This window comes from Parasteatoda tepidariorum, chromosome 6, assembly GCF_043381705.1.
Source record: "Parasteatoda tepidariorum isolate YZ-2023 chromosome 6, CAS_Ptep_4.0, whole genome shotgun sequence".
Classification (NCBI taxonomy): domain Eukaryota; kingdom Metazoa; phylum Arthropoda; class Arachnida; order Araneae; family Theridiidae; genus Parasteatoda; species Parasteatoda tepidariorum.
This window is the reverse complement of record NC_092209.1, coordinates 20,996,116-21,009,051: the sequence shown is the minus strand read 5'-3', so window position 1 is coordinate 21,009,051 and position 12,936 is coordinate 20,996,116. Positions and strand designations below refer to the sequence as shown.

General features: G+C 31.0%; 1 protein-coding gene across 2 annotated transcripts in view; it reads right to left on the bottom strand.

Moving 5' to 3' along the window:
- Positions 1-152: 152 nt before the first annotated feature.
- Positions 153-12,936, bottom strand: part of LOC107443229 (zinc finger protein 26) — a 127,027-nt gene continuing 114,243 nt past the window's right edge. For both annotated transcript variants that reach the window (XM_043048580.2, XM_043048581.2), the window contains exons 4-7: positions 12,323-12,667; positions 9,963-10,996; positions 7,626-7,999; positions 153-6,524 (exon numbers count right to left, since the gene is read on the bottom strand). In XM_043048580.2, coding sequence (XP_042904514.1) covers positions 5,443-6,524; positions 7,626-7,999; positions 9,963-10,996; positions 12,323-12,622 — 2,790 coding nt within the window. In that variant the 5' untranslated portion in view covers positions 12,623-12,667 and the 3' untranslated portion in view covers positions 153-5,442. The remainder of the gene's footprint in view (positions 6,525-7,625; positions 8,000-9,962; positions 10,997-12,322; positions 12,668-12,936) is intronic.

Here is a 12,936-nt window from a genome sequence, read left to right as displayed (position 1 = left end):
GTTTTGTTTTCAACAACTAATACTGGGGACATGAAAATGACTGTTTTTGTGAGAATGACCCATATATAAAATGCTTTTCTGTAGGAGGTTAAAATTTAAAATCAATTATGTACAACTTCTAACTGTCAGAAAAAAAATAAAAGCAACAGAAGAGAAATTAAAGACATTTTATTGAGCACATATGTATATAGATATAGATATATATATATATATTTTAGAAATTACACAAATCAAACATTTAGTTATTCTTCAAAATATATAACTTTGATACTCATATTAAATCACCGGTTCCACAAATACCATTTGACACTTCTTCATAGGCAATAAAAAAATTCTCTCGGGAGCTCTTGCTAACGAATAAATATTTTTAAATGCATCATTTTTCTAGACAAAAATAAACTTTCTTTTCACTTATATGCACTTTGCCCAAATAAGGTATTGAATGTAAATATAACACATCATTCAATATAATTTGAAAAATAATATATTCAATATAACTTCAATATTCATTCAAATTCAAAACAAAATTAATCACATAACAATCAAACACTATCATCCAAAAAAAAAATTATGGCAATATGGAAAGTATTTTTTGTTAAAAAATCATTTCACGTTAAAAATATTCTCTCTATTTTATACAAGTTTACAAAATATTACAAAAAAGCCACGATAGCAAGGGGAAAAAAACTTGTGTATTTATTAAAACCACTCATGTGAATTACATGCATGTCTTAGCTCTGTGGGGTAATAATATTTTTTTCACTCACATCTATAAAATCAATATTTAACATTGGTTTCCATTTATTATTTACCATAAAGTATTTTTAAATTAATGAAAATGTCAATACAGTGTTAGTTCAATTACGAATAGAAATAAATATCATTACATGAAAAAATAATTTTAAATTGCTCAAAATTATGAAATTTTTTTTTAGAAAAAAGCTATATGTTTAAAAAATGTTATAACAATTAACAAGAAAGTACAAAAATTTGGTACAGTTATGCTTTTCGTTTTTCAGAATTACAGGTATGTATAAGCAAACTCATCGGTAACTATTTTCATAGTTAATATTCTAGACTTACATAAAGTTATTGAAAAAATTATAAATGCTTTAAAAATGTTAACAATTAACAAGAAAGGACAAAAAATTGGTACAACTTTTCGCTTTTTAGAATTGCATGCATGTATAAGCAAAATCATCGGTAACTATTTTCATAGTTAATTGGTCTTCATAGTTAATATTCTAGACTTACATAAAATTATTGAAAAAATTATACATGCTTTAAAAAATGTTAATTATTAACAAGAAAGTACAAAAAATTGGAGTAGTTATGCCTTTCACTCTTTAGAACTACATGTATGTATAATCAAACTCAGTGCGAGATATTTTTATTTACTGACATCTATCAAAATCATAATTTAATATTAGATTTAATTAATCTACTAATAAACATACATAATTTTTTTAACTATTACAGACGATTCCGTGCAATATTTGTCCAAAATGTAAAGATAAATAATTGCTTTTACATTACGATTATCTAAAAAAACTCATTCTTAAATTGCATGGATTAAATGTTTTTTTTAAAAAAAAATCTTTATTGTTAATTAGAAAAAACAATATTTTAATTACAAAAATCACTTATGCACTTGCATTTATATTTTCACTTATAACGATAATAGTTTTATTCCATCTCATCGTTTAAACATTGGTTTTCATTTATTCATTAGTAATCATAAACCATTTTTTAATTACTATTGTATGCATTAATAAACTTCCAGTAATAAATTGCATTACAGACTTGAGAAATATTTTCTTCAGATTATTTCAAAATAATACTAAAAAAAAGAAATTAAATTATTAAAAATATATATTTATATTCTTAAATTGATTAAAGTTTAAAAAAAATATAAATTTCAAATATTTAAGAGAGTCATAAGTCAAATTAAAAAAAAGAAGAATGCATGTAATGAAAACCATTCATGTGAATTATGAGAATGTTTTATACTCAGCGAAGAAATGTTTTCATTTGGTCATATAAATTAAAATCATACTTCAATATTGGTCTTCATTTTTTTGTAAGTAAACATAAATGAAATTATTTAAAATGTTTATATAATTACAGTTTAATTGTTAATATAAATAAATATCTTTGCATTAGGGGTGTTAGAATAAAATACTAGCAAAAATATTAAAAAGGAAATATTTTAATTTTTATTAGTATAATACAAATATTCTAAGAATCAAATGTTAAAAGAAAGTACAGATTTTAATTAAATATTCAATATGACAAATTTCGTATACAATATAACTTATTATATTGAATTATTCTGTATTCAATATAACTTATTCTGTAATATATTTGAATATTTTGCGTCTGATTAGGTATTGCAACATCCCATCATTTAACGTAAATACAAATTTTGAGTACTCCTTTTGAGATAGAAATTAAAAATTTTGAGCTTGAAAAAAAATTGATAAAAAATTTTGAGATTGATAAAAAAAAATTTATTTTGAGATTGAAATAAAAAAGATGCATTTTTAAACGATATTACTTGCGATGTTTATACCAAATTTGCAAATCATTTTTCAACGCTCTCCAGCACTGCAAACAGCCAAGTCATAATATTTAAGAAAAGAGGAAAAAACATTTATATTATAATTTAATATTCCAAAAATAATACGGAAAAAATGAAATCACTTATTACATCGCATTTACATCATCAAACTCATTAAGTTTCAAATTTTTCGCCAAAGCTTTTTCTGTTTAAAAATCCTTGAACTCAATGTTTTATATTGAGTTCTGAACACATAGTAATAAATATTTCAAATGAAATGTGATAAAAAAATTACTTTTCTGAACGTAAAAAACATAAAAATAAAATTTTGATTTAATAGTTGATCACAAGATATTAAACAATTGATTAAGAACAACATAAGGTTTAAGTACATTTTATAAAACTACACAATTACAATAAAATGTTTGCTAACACCATTATAAAGATGTAATTTTACTATCTGTAAAACTTTGAGAATTCATAAACATTAGAAACTAAGAAATAAAATAATTTACAGCCAACAGTTTGAATTACAGACATTTACAGATTGCAAATCCTCAAATCTTTTTTAAACAGTTATTTAAATAATTTCTTAATAAATTTACATAATAAAATTTTGATTATTTTGATTGCCCCGAAAATTCGTAATTTCAGAAATTCTTCAAAGTCTTACAAACGCAATCAATAACTTACAAGTATTTTGATAAAACAAAATAAAAATTTCAGCGTTTGGTTACTCTAATTTAAAATTAAGGTAAACAAATTCTTTAATTTTATAATTAGTAATCACTATATCATTGAAAATATTGCAATTACCGTAAGTAAACGTAACCTTTGCAATATAAGACATATAAAAACTTTTTCTGATAAAAAAAGAAATAAACTAAGATTTATGGAATTTTTCGTTCATGATGTTTGAATGTTGTAGAGTTTTTAAAAACTTTAGAATAAGGTAAACATCATAAAAACATCTGAACATTTTTGTTTACCAAAAAAAAATATGAAAGAAATAAAAGGCGATTAAAACATGTAATTGCAAAATTGAGAAATGGTTCGATATTTTTTAGGATAGTTTTGCTTTCAAAGATACAATGTTTTTTCAATGAGCAGTAAACGATGGAATTGTCTTCAAAATCCGCGATTTGAATTTTGCGCGTCGTAATAATATCGTAGATATAACAGGAAGATATAACGAAATAACAGGAGTGATATCATCCGAAAAAGAGACATAACATAACAGGGATATTTGATGAATTGTAAAAAATTCGTCGGAAAATAAATTTTTGATTTGAGGAAGTTCGTCTGAATTATCAGACAAATCCCATACCAGGCGATAATTAGAAACTTCTGCAATCAAACTAGTTTTAATGCTTTTTAATCCACTTCCCTCAATAGTTATTCGTTAGGTTTCGATAAGGTTTCGTTTTCCCTTCTCTTGAATATTAATTTGCGATCTTTAATATATTTGACTTAGTTTTTGACAAAAACTAGATATTAAGCGTGATGATTTATTAACAATCAATACTTCCTAGAGTCTTAGATGTTATGAATACGAAAATCTTTTATGTAAATACAAAGAAATCATTTCAGATCTTTTTTAAGGATATTTATGTCTATATTAGTTTACATATTTATGGTTTCAGTAATAAAAAATACTGAAATAATAGAAATTAGAAGTCTTATATAGATTTAAGTATTTGTTGATTGTTGTTGTAAGGAAGCTTTATAAGTAGGTCCTCATTCTGTTTCATTTACTAATTCTTTTACAAGAACTTATTAACTGAAAACTTTATATTGATACTTTAAAAACATTAAATTAACTTCAACTTCACTAATACAGTGTGCATTAGTGAATATTATAATAACAACATATTGAAATTCTTTAAAGTTAGTAATCATAACAAATTATGATGAAGTAATTAATAAACTTCGAACATATTTATAAGTTTCGATTCTCGATGACTTATTATAAAACCATCGAGATTATAATCGAAGTTCTCAATATATACTTTTCGTTCTCAATATATACTTTTAATATCTTAGACAAAAATAAAATAAAGTATACATATTAAGAGTCGCTAATTGATATTTAAGCGAGGAAAAGAAACGTCTCGAAATCAAATATCAAGTGACGAAGGCAAGATAAAAAGCATCAAAACCTGCTTGTATATCACTTAAAAATTGTAGATGTTTCTGATAATAGTCTGTTAACTACCATCTTCCTTTTCTGGAACAATCAAGCATGTTTTGATGTTTACGATTCCGCCTTCTTCACAAGTGATTCGTGAGATTTCTATGACGTTTCAGGATTTTGCTATCCTAAATATTAATATGCGACCCCTAAAATGCGTAATTTTTTTGCAAGAAGTCAAAAATCTAGGTTAAGGTCTGTGGCAACGAAAGATCTTGTGTTTGCAAGTCCAATCCAGCAATTACAGATATAAATGATGATCTCTCCAATATTGACAAATAACAAAATATTATAAAAATTGAAGTGGCAACACAAAATTTGAATGCATGTGTGAAAATAGAAACATCAGTTTTGTTTTTAATACACAGAAATGCACAATTCTTTAAGATGATATCCGGTTATTATTAATGAACACATGAGTGGCTTACTGAATCAGATCATGATAAAAATTAGTTTCTCTCAAAAAAATGGCATGTATTTTTAGAAATCATGCAAGATTAGCGGTAACTGTTACAAAACACAGACATATCAAGCAAGTAATTTCCTCGTGTCTCTTTTTTTTAAAAAAAAAACGAAGTCTCACATATTTTTTTTTATCACAGTATATAGCACAGGATGATATTTTCTATCATAAATATTAAATTCTAGTAACAAAATTTTCCCAACATTCGTATAATTTCACAGTCACAGTTTAAAAATTATCGTGATATCTTCTTCTGTGCAAAAGAACTTGATATTCGTGCCTGAATTTACTGCTGCATTTGTGGCAACAATACTTTTTTAGAAAATGGTGCCAGAATAGGTGCCGAACAAAATTAATGTTGGTTTTGAAGATCAATGAATGCGCATGGTTTAGTTTGCAACGCCTTACAAACAAGTTTGCACGTTTGAGCAACTTCTTCCGGAACTGATATTTGAACAGTTTTGGCGCTTTTCCGCGTTTAGTTCGTTTCTTTTTATCACAGACATTTTTCCTTTTACGAACGCGTGTCTGTTTTGAGATCATATTGGTATTTAAAAGCTTTCTAGGAAAAGTTTGCTTCCTAGATTTCCGTCCACGATTGCCATTATCTTGAGCAATCACTAAATCATCAACAGTCATCTGCAAAGCTTGTGGAATGGATACAGCTACTTTAGACATTGCTGCGTTGCAGTGGGCGTAAGGTCTAATGCCACTTGAACGTTTAGAATAAGGATTGTGATGAAGATATGGTTTGACTTCTTCTTCTGATTGGTCCTTGTTTGCTTTCAGAAGCAACTCTAAACTCTCATTGCTGTTGGCGTATTTTGGATCCAAGCTTCTTTTGATTACTTTGCAACGATTGCAAGATTTGGAATGGTGACATTTTCTGTAATGTCTTATAAATGGAATTCTCTCGCAGCAGATTTGCCCACAATGCGGGCATCTCTTCAAAGAGTCATTATGTTCGGTCTCCACATGCTTCTCGAGGGTGGAGTCGCAGACAGTTTTAAAGGCACATTGTGGACCAGCTCTGCAATGGAGAACTTCTCCAGTGTGGTATCGCATGTGTTCGATGATAGTTCGTTGCTTGTCACTGTTGAAATTGCAAATGGCGCAGGAGAATTTCTTTGTTTTAACAACAGCTTGGTCTTTTTTCGAGGAACTGGTAGTTTCCTTCAGATCCTCTCGGTGATAAAGCTCTGTGTGGATTTGCAAGGAGGACGAATTGGCAAACTCACAGCCACAATGCCAGCAGACGATATCCTGATCATTGTTATCACTGGTTAAGTCAGTAACTCCACTGTCGCTAGCTGCAAAACAAAACATGCTAATTAATTTCTAGTCTAACCGAATGAATGGCTTCTTTGTCATGCCTTAAAATATCACGATAAAATTACCAAATTTTATCATACATAATAAGTTATATCATATAGTATAAAATCATATTTTGTTTTTAATTTCACCAAAATTATTACCAAAGAGCTTCGTTAAGAATGACGGAGCTTCTTGGTGTTCCCATAGAGCCAGAAAAACGGTAAATTTTACCATGTTATGTTAGTTTTGACCATACTTTTTTTTATTCATGTAGCCTTAAGGTAAGACGGTAAAAATTCTGTATAAATTCTATGAAGAATAATTTCCGTAAAAAGGAAATTAACTTCGGTTTATCTAAGAGTTTAACATTAAAAACATTCAAAACTACAAAGTTAATTATTCTTGTCGAATTTACTCACATTTAAATAACATTTATAATCAACATAAAATAGGGTTCTCAAGTGATTGGGTAAAAAAAAGTAAAAAAGCGTTAAACATTTAATAAAACGGACTTTTTTCAATTTTCTTGTAGCAAATACCATAACTGTTAAGGTCTGTCTATAATTAGAAAAAGTGCAAAAACTAAAATATTGGCTAAAAGAATAATAACTCTTGAAAGTGAAGATACTCTATCAACTCGTTGCTTGATAAGTGAGAAAGAAATAATTTCTTTCTCACTTATCAAGTAAAATCGGGTAAAATTTCTGAGTTTTTTCGAACCCTGCTTCATAACTAGCCCATTTTGTTAGAGGTTTACAGAGCATTAAATACTCAAAGGCATTATTAAAATCTATAATAAATAACAGCATAATATAATATCATATAACATCGATTAAAATAATATCTGTCATAATAACATGAAGGCTACTAAAATCTGAGCAAAAATTAACCAGGTCAGTTGCATCAAAAATTAAATTAAAATTAACAAAAGCTGGTTTGAATGTGGGTTGCAAATGTAGAATAAATAATGAGAACAGTTTAAAAAGTTAATAATGTAAAAATTATTTCTTATTGTTTATACAATATTTCACAAAAAAACGTTATAATTTGTTTTTTTAGAAACACATAGAATTTATGAATGGCCTTTGAATACTTACAGCTCTGAACAGGTGACGCAAGCTCTAATTTGCTTTCTACTTTGCCATTTGTGGCAGCTTTTCCATCACCATTCACCAAGACATCTGGCAACTTTTCCCTGAAACTATTCATTCCGTTTGTTCCAAATGCTTGGGAAGAAGGGAAACAATACGATATGCTGTTATGCAAGGGCATTAAGCTGACAGAACCCTTCAGGTCCAAGGCCATGCGGTGATCAAAAAGTTTGGCGGTTTCTGGGAGAACAAAAGGTGTGATGGGTGGAATTTCTGATGGTCCAGGTGGATCTAAATTGGCTTCGATATTGGCGTCATCACTTTCGATCAGACTATCTTCAGAAATTTTTTCGATGTTTGAGCCCTCTCTTATCTCCACACTAGGAGAGAAAAAAAGATCAATAAATGCAAGAATTTAAAAACTGCTAATATATTTTGGTGAACTAACAAAAACACTCATTAAATAAAATGGAAATTGAATAATAATTGAAAATAATTAACAAAGCAAACTTAATTCTATGTACATATTTAATACAGACATATTTAAATGGATATACAGCCGAACCTCATTCCGTTTTCTGTTATGTACCGTCTTGTTTTAACGGCCCCAACACAAATGCTTTTCTTGTAATGTTAATAATGCTCGTTTAGATTGTTTTTAAAACTAGAGAATTCCCACGTCTATAATGCCCGTTTAGATTGTTTTTAAAACTAGAGAATTCCCATGTCCATCGTACAGAAATTTGTTTTGAGAAGTTTTTCCTTTCGCTTTGGGAGGTGGGAGAAGAAAAAAAGTAACTCTTGATGCTAAATGATGAAGAAAATAAAGATTTGTAACAGTTTTATGAAAATGTTTAAACTTGTGGCATCGTCGGTTCAAGAAATGGTTGCAAAAGCTAAAGAAGGCGAAACGCAACCACAACCGGTGCAAACATTTTAGAAGGCATTTGAAACAATGAGCAAGACTATGTATTAATCAGAGTGTACAGAAAATGACAGCAAAGTGTTACAACCGTCAAAAATTTTATTTTTGTGCTGAGGGAGAAAAAAAAGAGTGTATTGAAACCAAAATTTTCAACTATTTTAAATAAATAAATGTAGTCAATTCTTATACATCAAAAGTATTTTGCATTACGGACATAATTCTTTCAACAAAATTTTCAAATCCATTACTTTTAATAAATCTTCAAGTCAGTGCTTAATGTTTTATGTTGATCGCATTCATCGTTTTCCCGTACCTATCGTTCGAAATGAATGTTCCCTTGAGGAACGATCGATTTAGGGACGACTATATTTGTATTCACGTACATCTTTAAATATAAGTAGAACAAGATTCCACCTAGCTATATAACTTTTAAAAAGTGGTAAGGAAAAGGTATATAAATTCGATAGCTTAATATATTTGTGACAACCATCATAAGTCATTTTTCAAGTAGAATATATTTATAGGAAAGTTCTATCCTATTAGAATTTGAACTTTAAAGTGGTATATTAAAAAGAAAAATTCTGCTATCATCAACGAAAACTTTATACCACTGTTAAATACTTCTAAGTTCCTTTTTTAACATTGTAGCAGTGATCCCCAACGCCCTTTTTACGGACCGATACCGGTCCGGGGATCAAATTATACCGGACAGCCCATAGAACATTAAATTATTTATATTTCATTTACAGCGGTGTATTTTTCTCAGGTCTATGCATTCTATGGACGAGAGGTTAACTGGAATCTGAGATGAAACTTAATCTGAGATAAACTTAGAATTAAGTTTCGTTCCTTAATCAGCACCTATAACATACATGTAACTGCACTAGTATTTTGCTTTGAAGGCGTGTTTAAATACAATTAATTAAACCATCTAAAATGCAAGTAATCAACGTCCACCCCTTCTTTCAGTGGACCACGGTTAAATTATCAAACATGATCAAACATGTATCCCGCGGCTATAAAGAGGTTGGGAAGAAGTGACTTATAGCATGAGAATATAATAAGATTTGCCCAAAAGTTTAAAGTTTATAACTGCCTAATCGGAAAAGTGGTCATCTTTTTCGTGTTAACACAATCATGGTTACTTACAATATCAAGGGACTTGCTAGAACACTGCTAAAAAGCTGTCTAAACATTAATAATAGTCCTAACAATCAATTCTGTATTACGGTAACTTATAACTACTTAAATATTTATTTTAAGATAAGTTGTGGTGCACATAAATTGTGTATAGCAATTTATAACTATCACAAAGATTTGATATCAATTTGACAAATATTTGAAATATATACAGTTAAAAACGTAAATAATCATTTAATGTGATATACAAATTTTAAGATGACGCTATTTAAACTTACCAACATTCTTTGACATGAAGATCAAAATCAAAGGCGACATCAGTGACAAACTTGCATTTAGTACAGATCAACTTTTTATGTGCTCTATATCCATGCGTGAAGAGTCTCTCAGCTTTACCTGCTTTAAAATCACATATGGGACATTCGAAATTCTTCAAATGAACATTCATGTGTCGTCTGAGGCACCAACTATCCACTCCTTCCCATTCACAGTAGGGACATTGAAATGTCTTCAACTGTTTCGTTGAAGCAGTCTGTACCGAATCCACAACCGGCGAAGATGTTCTCTGACTTAAATCCATCACTTCATTCTTCATTTTGATATCGTTATCATTAGATATAAGTTTATCAACACTAAAATTGTTCGACAGTCCATTCGTTCCATTGCTGGTGGTGTTCGTTGGAGAGCTCGTATTCCCTGCAGATGAAGACATCCTCGGAGGTCTACGCCTTACTAAGCTAATATCATAAGGATGTCCTCGATGTATCCTCAGAAAATGCTTTTTCACGTGATCTGCACGATTGAATAGCTTAAAACATATATAACAGTGGTAAGGCTTGTCCTCTTTGTGTATGTTTTCGTGTCTCAAATAAAGATCTCGTCTGTCTGTCGTGTAGGGGCATTTCGGACAGATGAACTTCTTGTCACATAATTCAGGATCGAGTCTTTCCCTACCTTGACTATCAACAGTGGTCTTAAGGTTGGTCAAAAGCTGGAAAATTTCTTCAAGAAGAGGCTGGCCTTTCCATAAAGAGGGCGGGGCATTGGGCACGCCATGATGTTTAGCCATGTGCATTCGTACACAGCGAGACCATGTGCTGCTGTATGGGCAATGTAAGCACTGGAATACCTTTGCACTTGTGTGAGTGCCAAGGTAATGTTCAGCTATTCTTGAGAGGAATCCAACTGCATTGCACACCACGCATCGAAACATTTTAGTGTCTGGATTGTAACTGGCAACAGTGGAATTGTCCCAGCTGAGTTTCTGTTTCCCGAGAATCCAGGTGGCATTTTTAGATGATCCATTCAAAATCTGATGGAGAAAAAATGAATATAAAATGTCATCGAATTATTTTAGTTTTATAATTCCATGAAGAAACACAAAAATATTTTTTTAATAAATTATCATCTTGGTTGCATTGTAATTTATGGAATAAAAAAAATATATATCAATCTCTAGAGAAAAAGTCTTATTTGACTATACTACATTAATTACGTCTTAAAGTTTCGCAGATATTAGTGGATGAAGGTTTTAAGATCGTCATTGAGTTTTTACAGAGTGGAGGAAGGTTCCGAGCTCCCCATTTATTTTAACCCCATCCAGAAGACAAGGGAATCCTGCACCTGTATTGGGAGAAATTTGCCTCCGTGGAGGACATTTTTGATGGAACTATCCTTCACATAGCGAGGAAGACCACGAGAACCTCCAACGGTTAGCCTGACGGCAAGGGGACTCTAACCCATGATCCGTCTACCACTTAGGATATTTCACGTCAGCACTGCGGTCAGTGCAGGTCGGATGCGAAATTCGTATCGACCAGTTATCGCCGGGATCGAACCCCGGTTCAACTCATTGGAAGGCGAACGCTCTATCCTCTGAGCCATCGCGGCTCTATTACGTAAGGCTCGTGGCCATTTCTCATTCGCTCAACTCGAGCAGATGGTCCGAAGAAATAAAATCTCCTTCGACAGCGTGGCTGCGACAAAAACACGGATTATCACCTTGCTTCCCGCAAACTATGGTTTTTTATTTTCCTTGGTGTCAGAGCATCGAAAAACAGGGTTAAAAAAATGGGCCGAGGAGACCTGCAGTTATCAAAAACTGTGAGCTGAAACTCCAAGCGCCTCGACTCCAAGCGTCTTCTATAGTACTTCACTTTTACTTTTTATAAAGTACTATGTGAAGTAAAAATGATAATGGGCCGAGGAGACCTGCAGTTATCAAAAACTGTGAGCTGAAACTCCAAGCGCCTCGACTCCAAGCGTCTTCTATAGTACTTCACTTTTACTTTTTATAAAGTAGTACTATGTAAAGTAAAAATGATAATGGGCCGAGGAGACCTGCAGTTATCAAAAACTGTGAGCTGAAACTCAAAGCTCCTCGACTCCAAGCGTCTTCTATAGTACTTCACTTTTACTTTTTATAAAGTACTATGTAAAGTAAAAATGATAATGGGCCGAGGAGACGTGCAGTTATCAAAAACTGTGAGCTGAAACTCAAAGCGCCTCGACTCCAAGCGTCTTCTATAGTACTTCACTTTTACTTTTTATAAAGTACTGTGTAAAGTAAAAATACGGAAAAAGTATATTACTATAGGAAGTCGAAGTACTATGTAAAGTAAAAGTATAGAAAAGTTACCGGTAAAGGAGCTGTTGGGTCAGTTGGCGAAGGTGACTTAGGTGATGTGGATGCGGGAGGAGTTGGTGGTTTTTCTTGCTTGATGGCGAAGTTCAATGGCAAATCAGGATCTGGTGGTTCGCATTTCATGTCTTTGTACACCTGATACCTGGCGGATTCACTAAGGGTTGGATACACGAAACCATCAGGATGGAGGGTCGGTTTCATGAAGAAACTTCCATGCTTAAGAAGATAATCGTTGGAAAAGGTGGGATGAAAACTACCATACTTGGCAGTCATAAATGCCTCACTGTGCGTCATCAGGAATTTAAGAAAAAATTAGCAGTTCAACATCATGCTTCTGATCTGGAAAAAAAAGAATAAATATTCGTAATTTAAAATTGTACGAAATATAACTGTCCATCAAAATCCAACGTATGGATATAAAATGTACAACATGCATGAGTTTAGAATTAGTACACGAAAAAGCTTGAAATGCATTGATATAGGATTCGCATAGGTTTAAAATGCATTGGACATGTTTATTGTTTTATATTTTGTGCATAAGACAAATCCATAAAAAGCTGTGATATAAGAATTTTGCCAACTATTGCAGATATCTATTGATGATCACT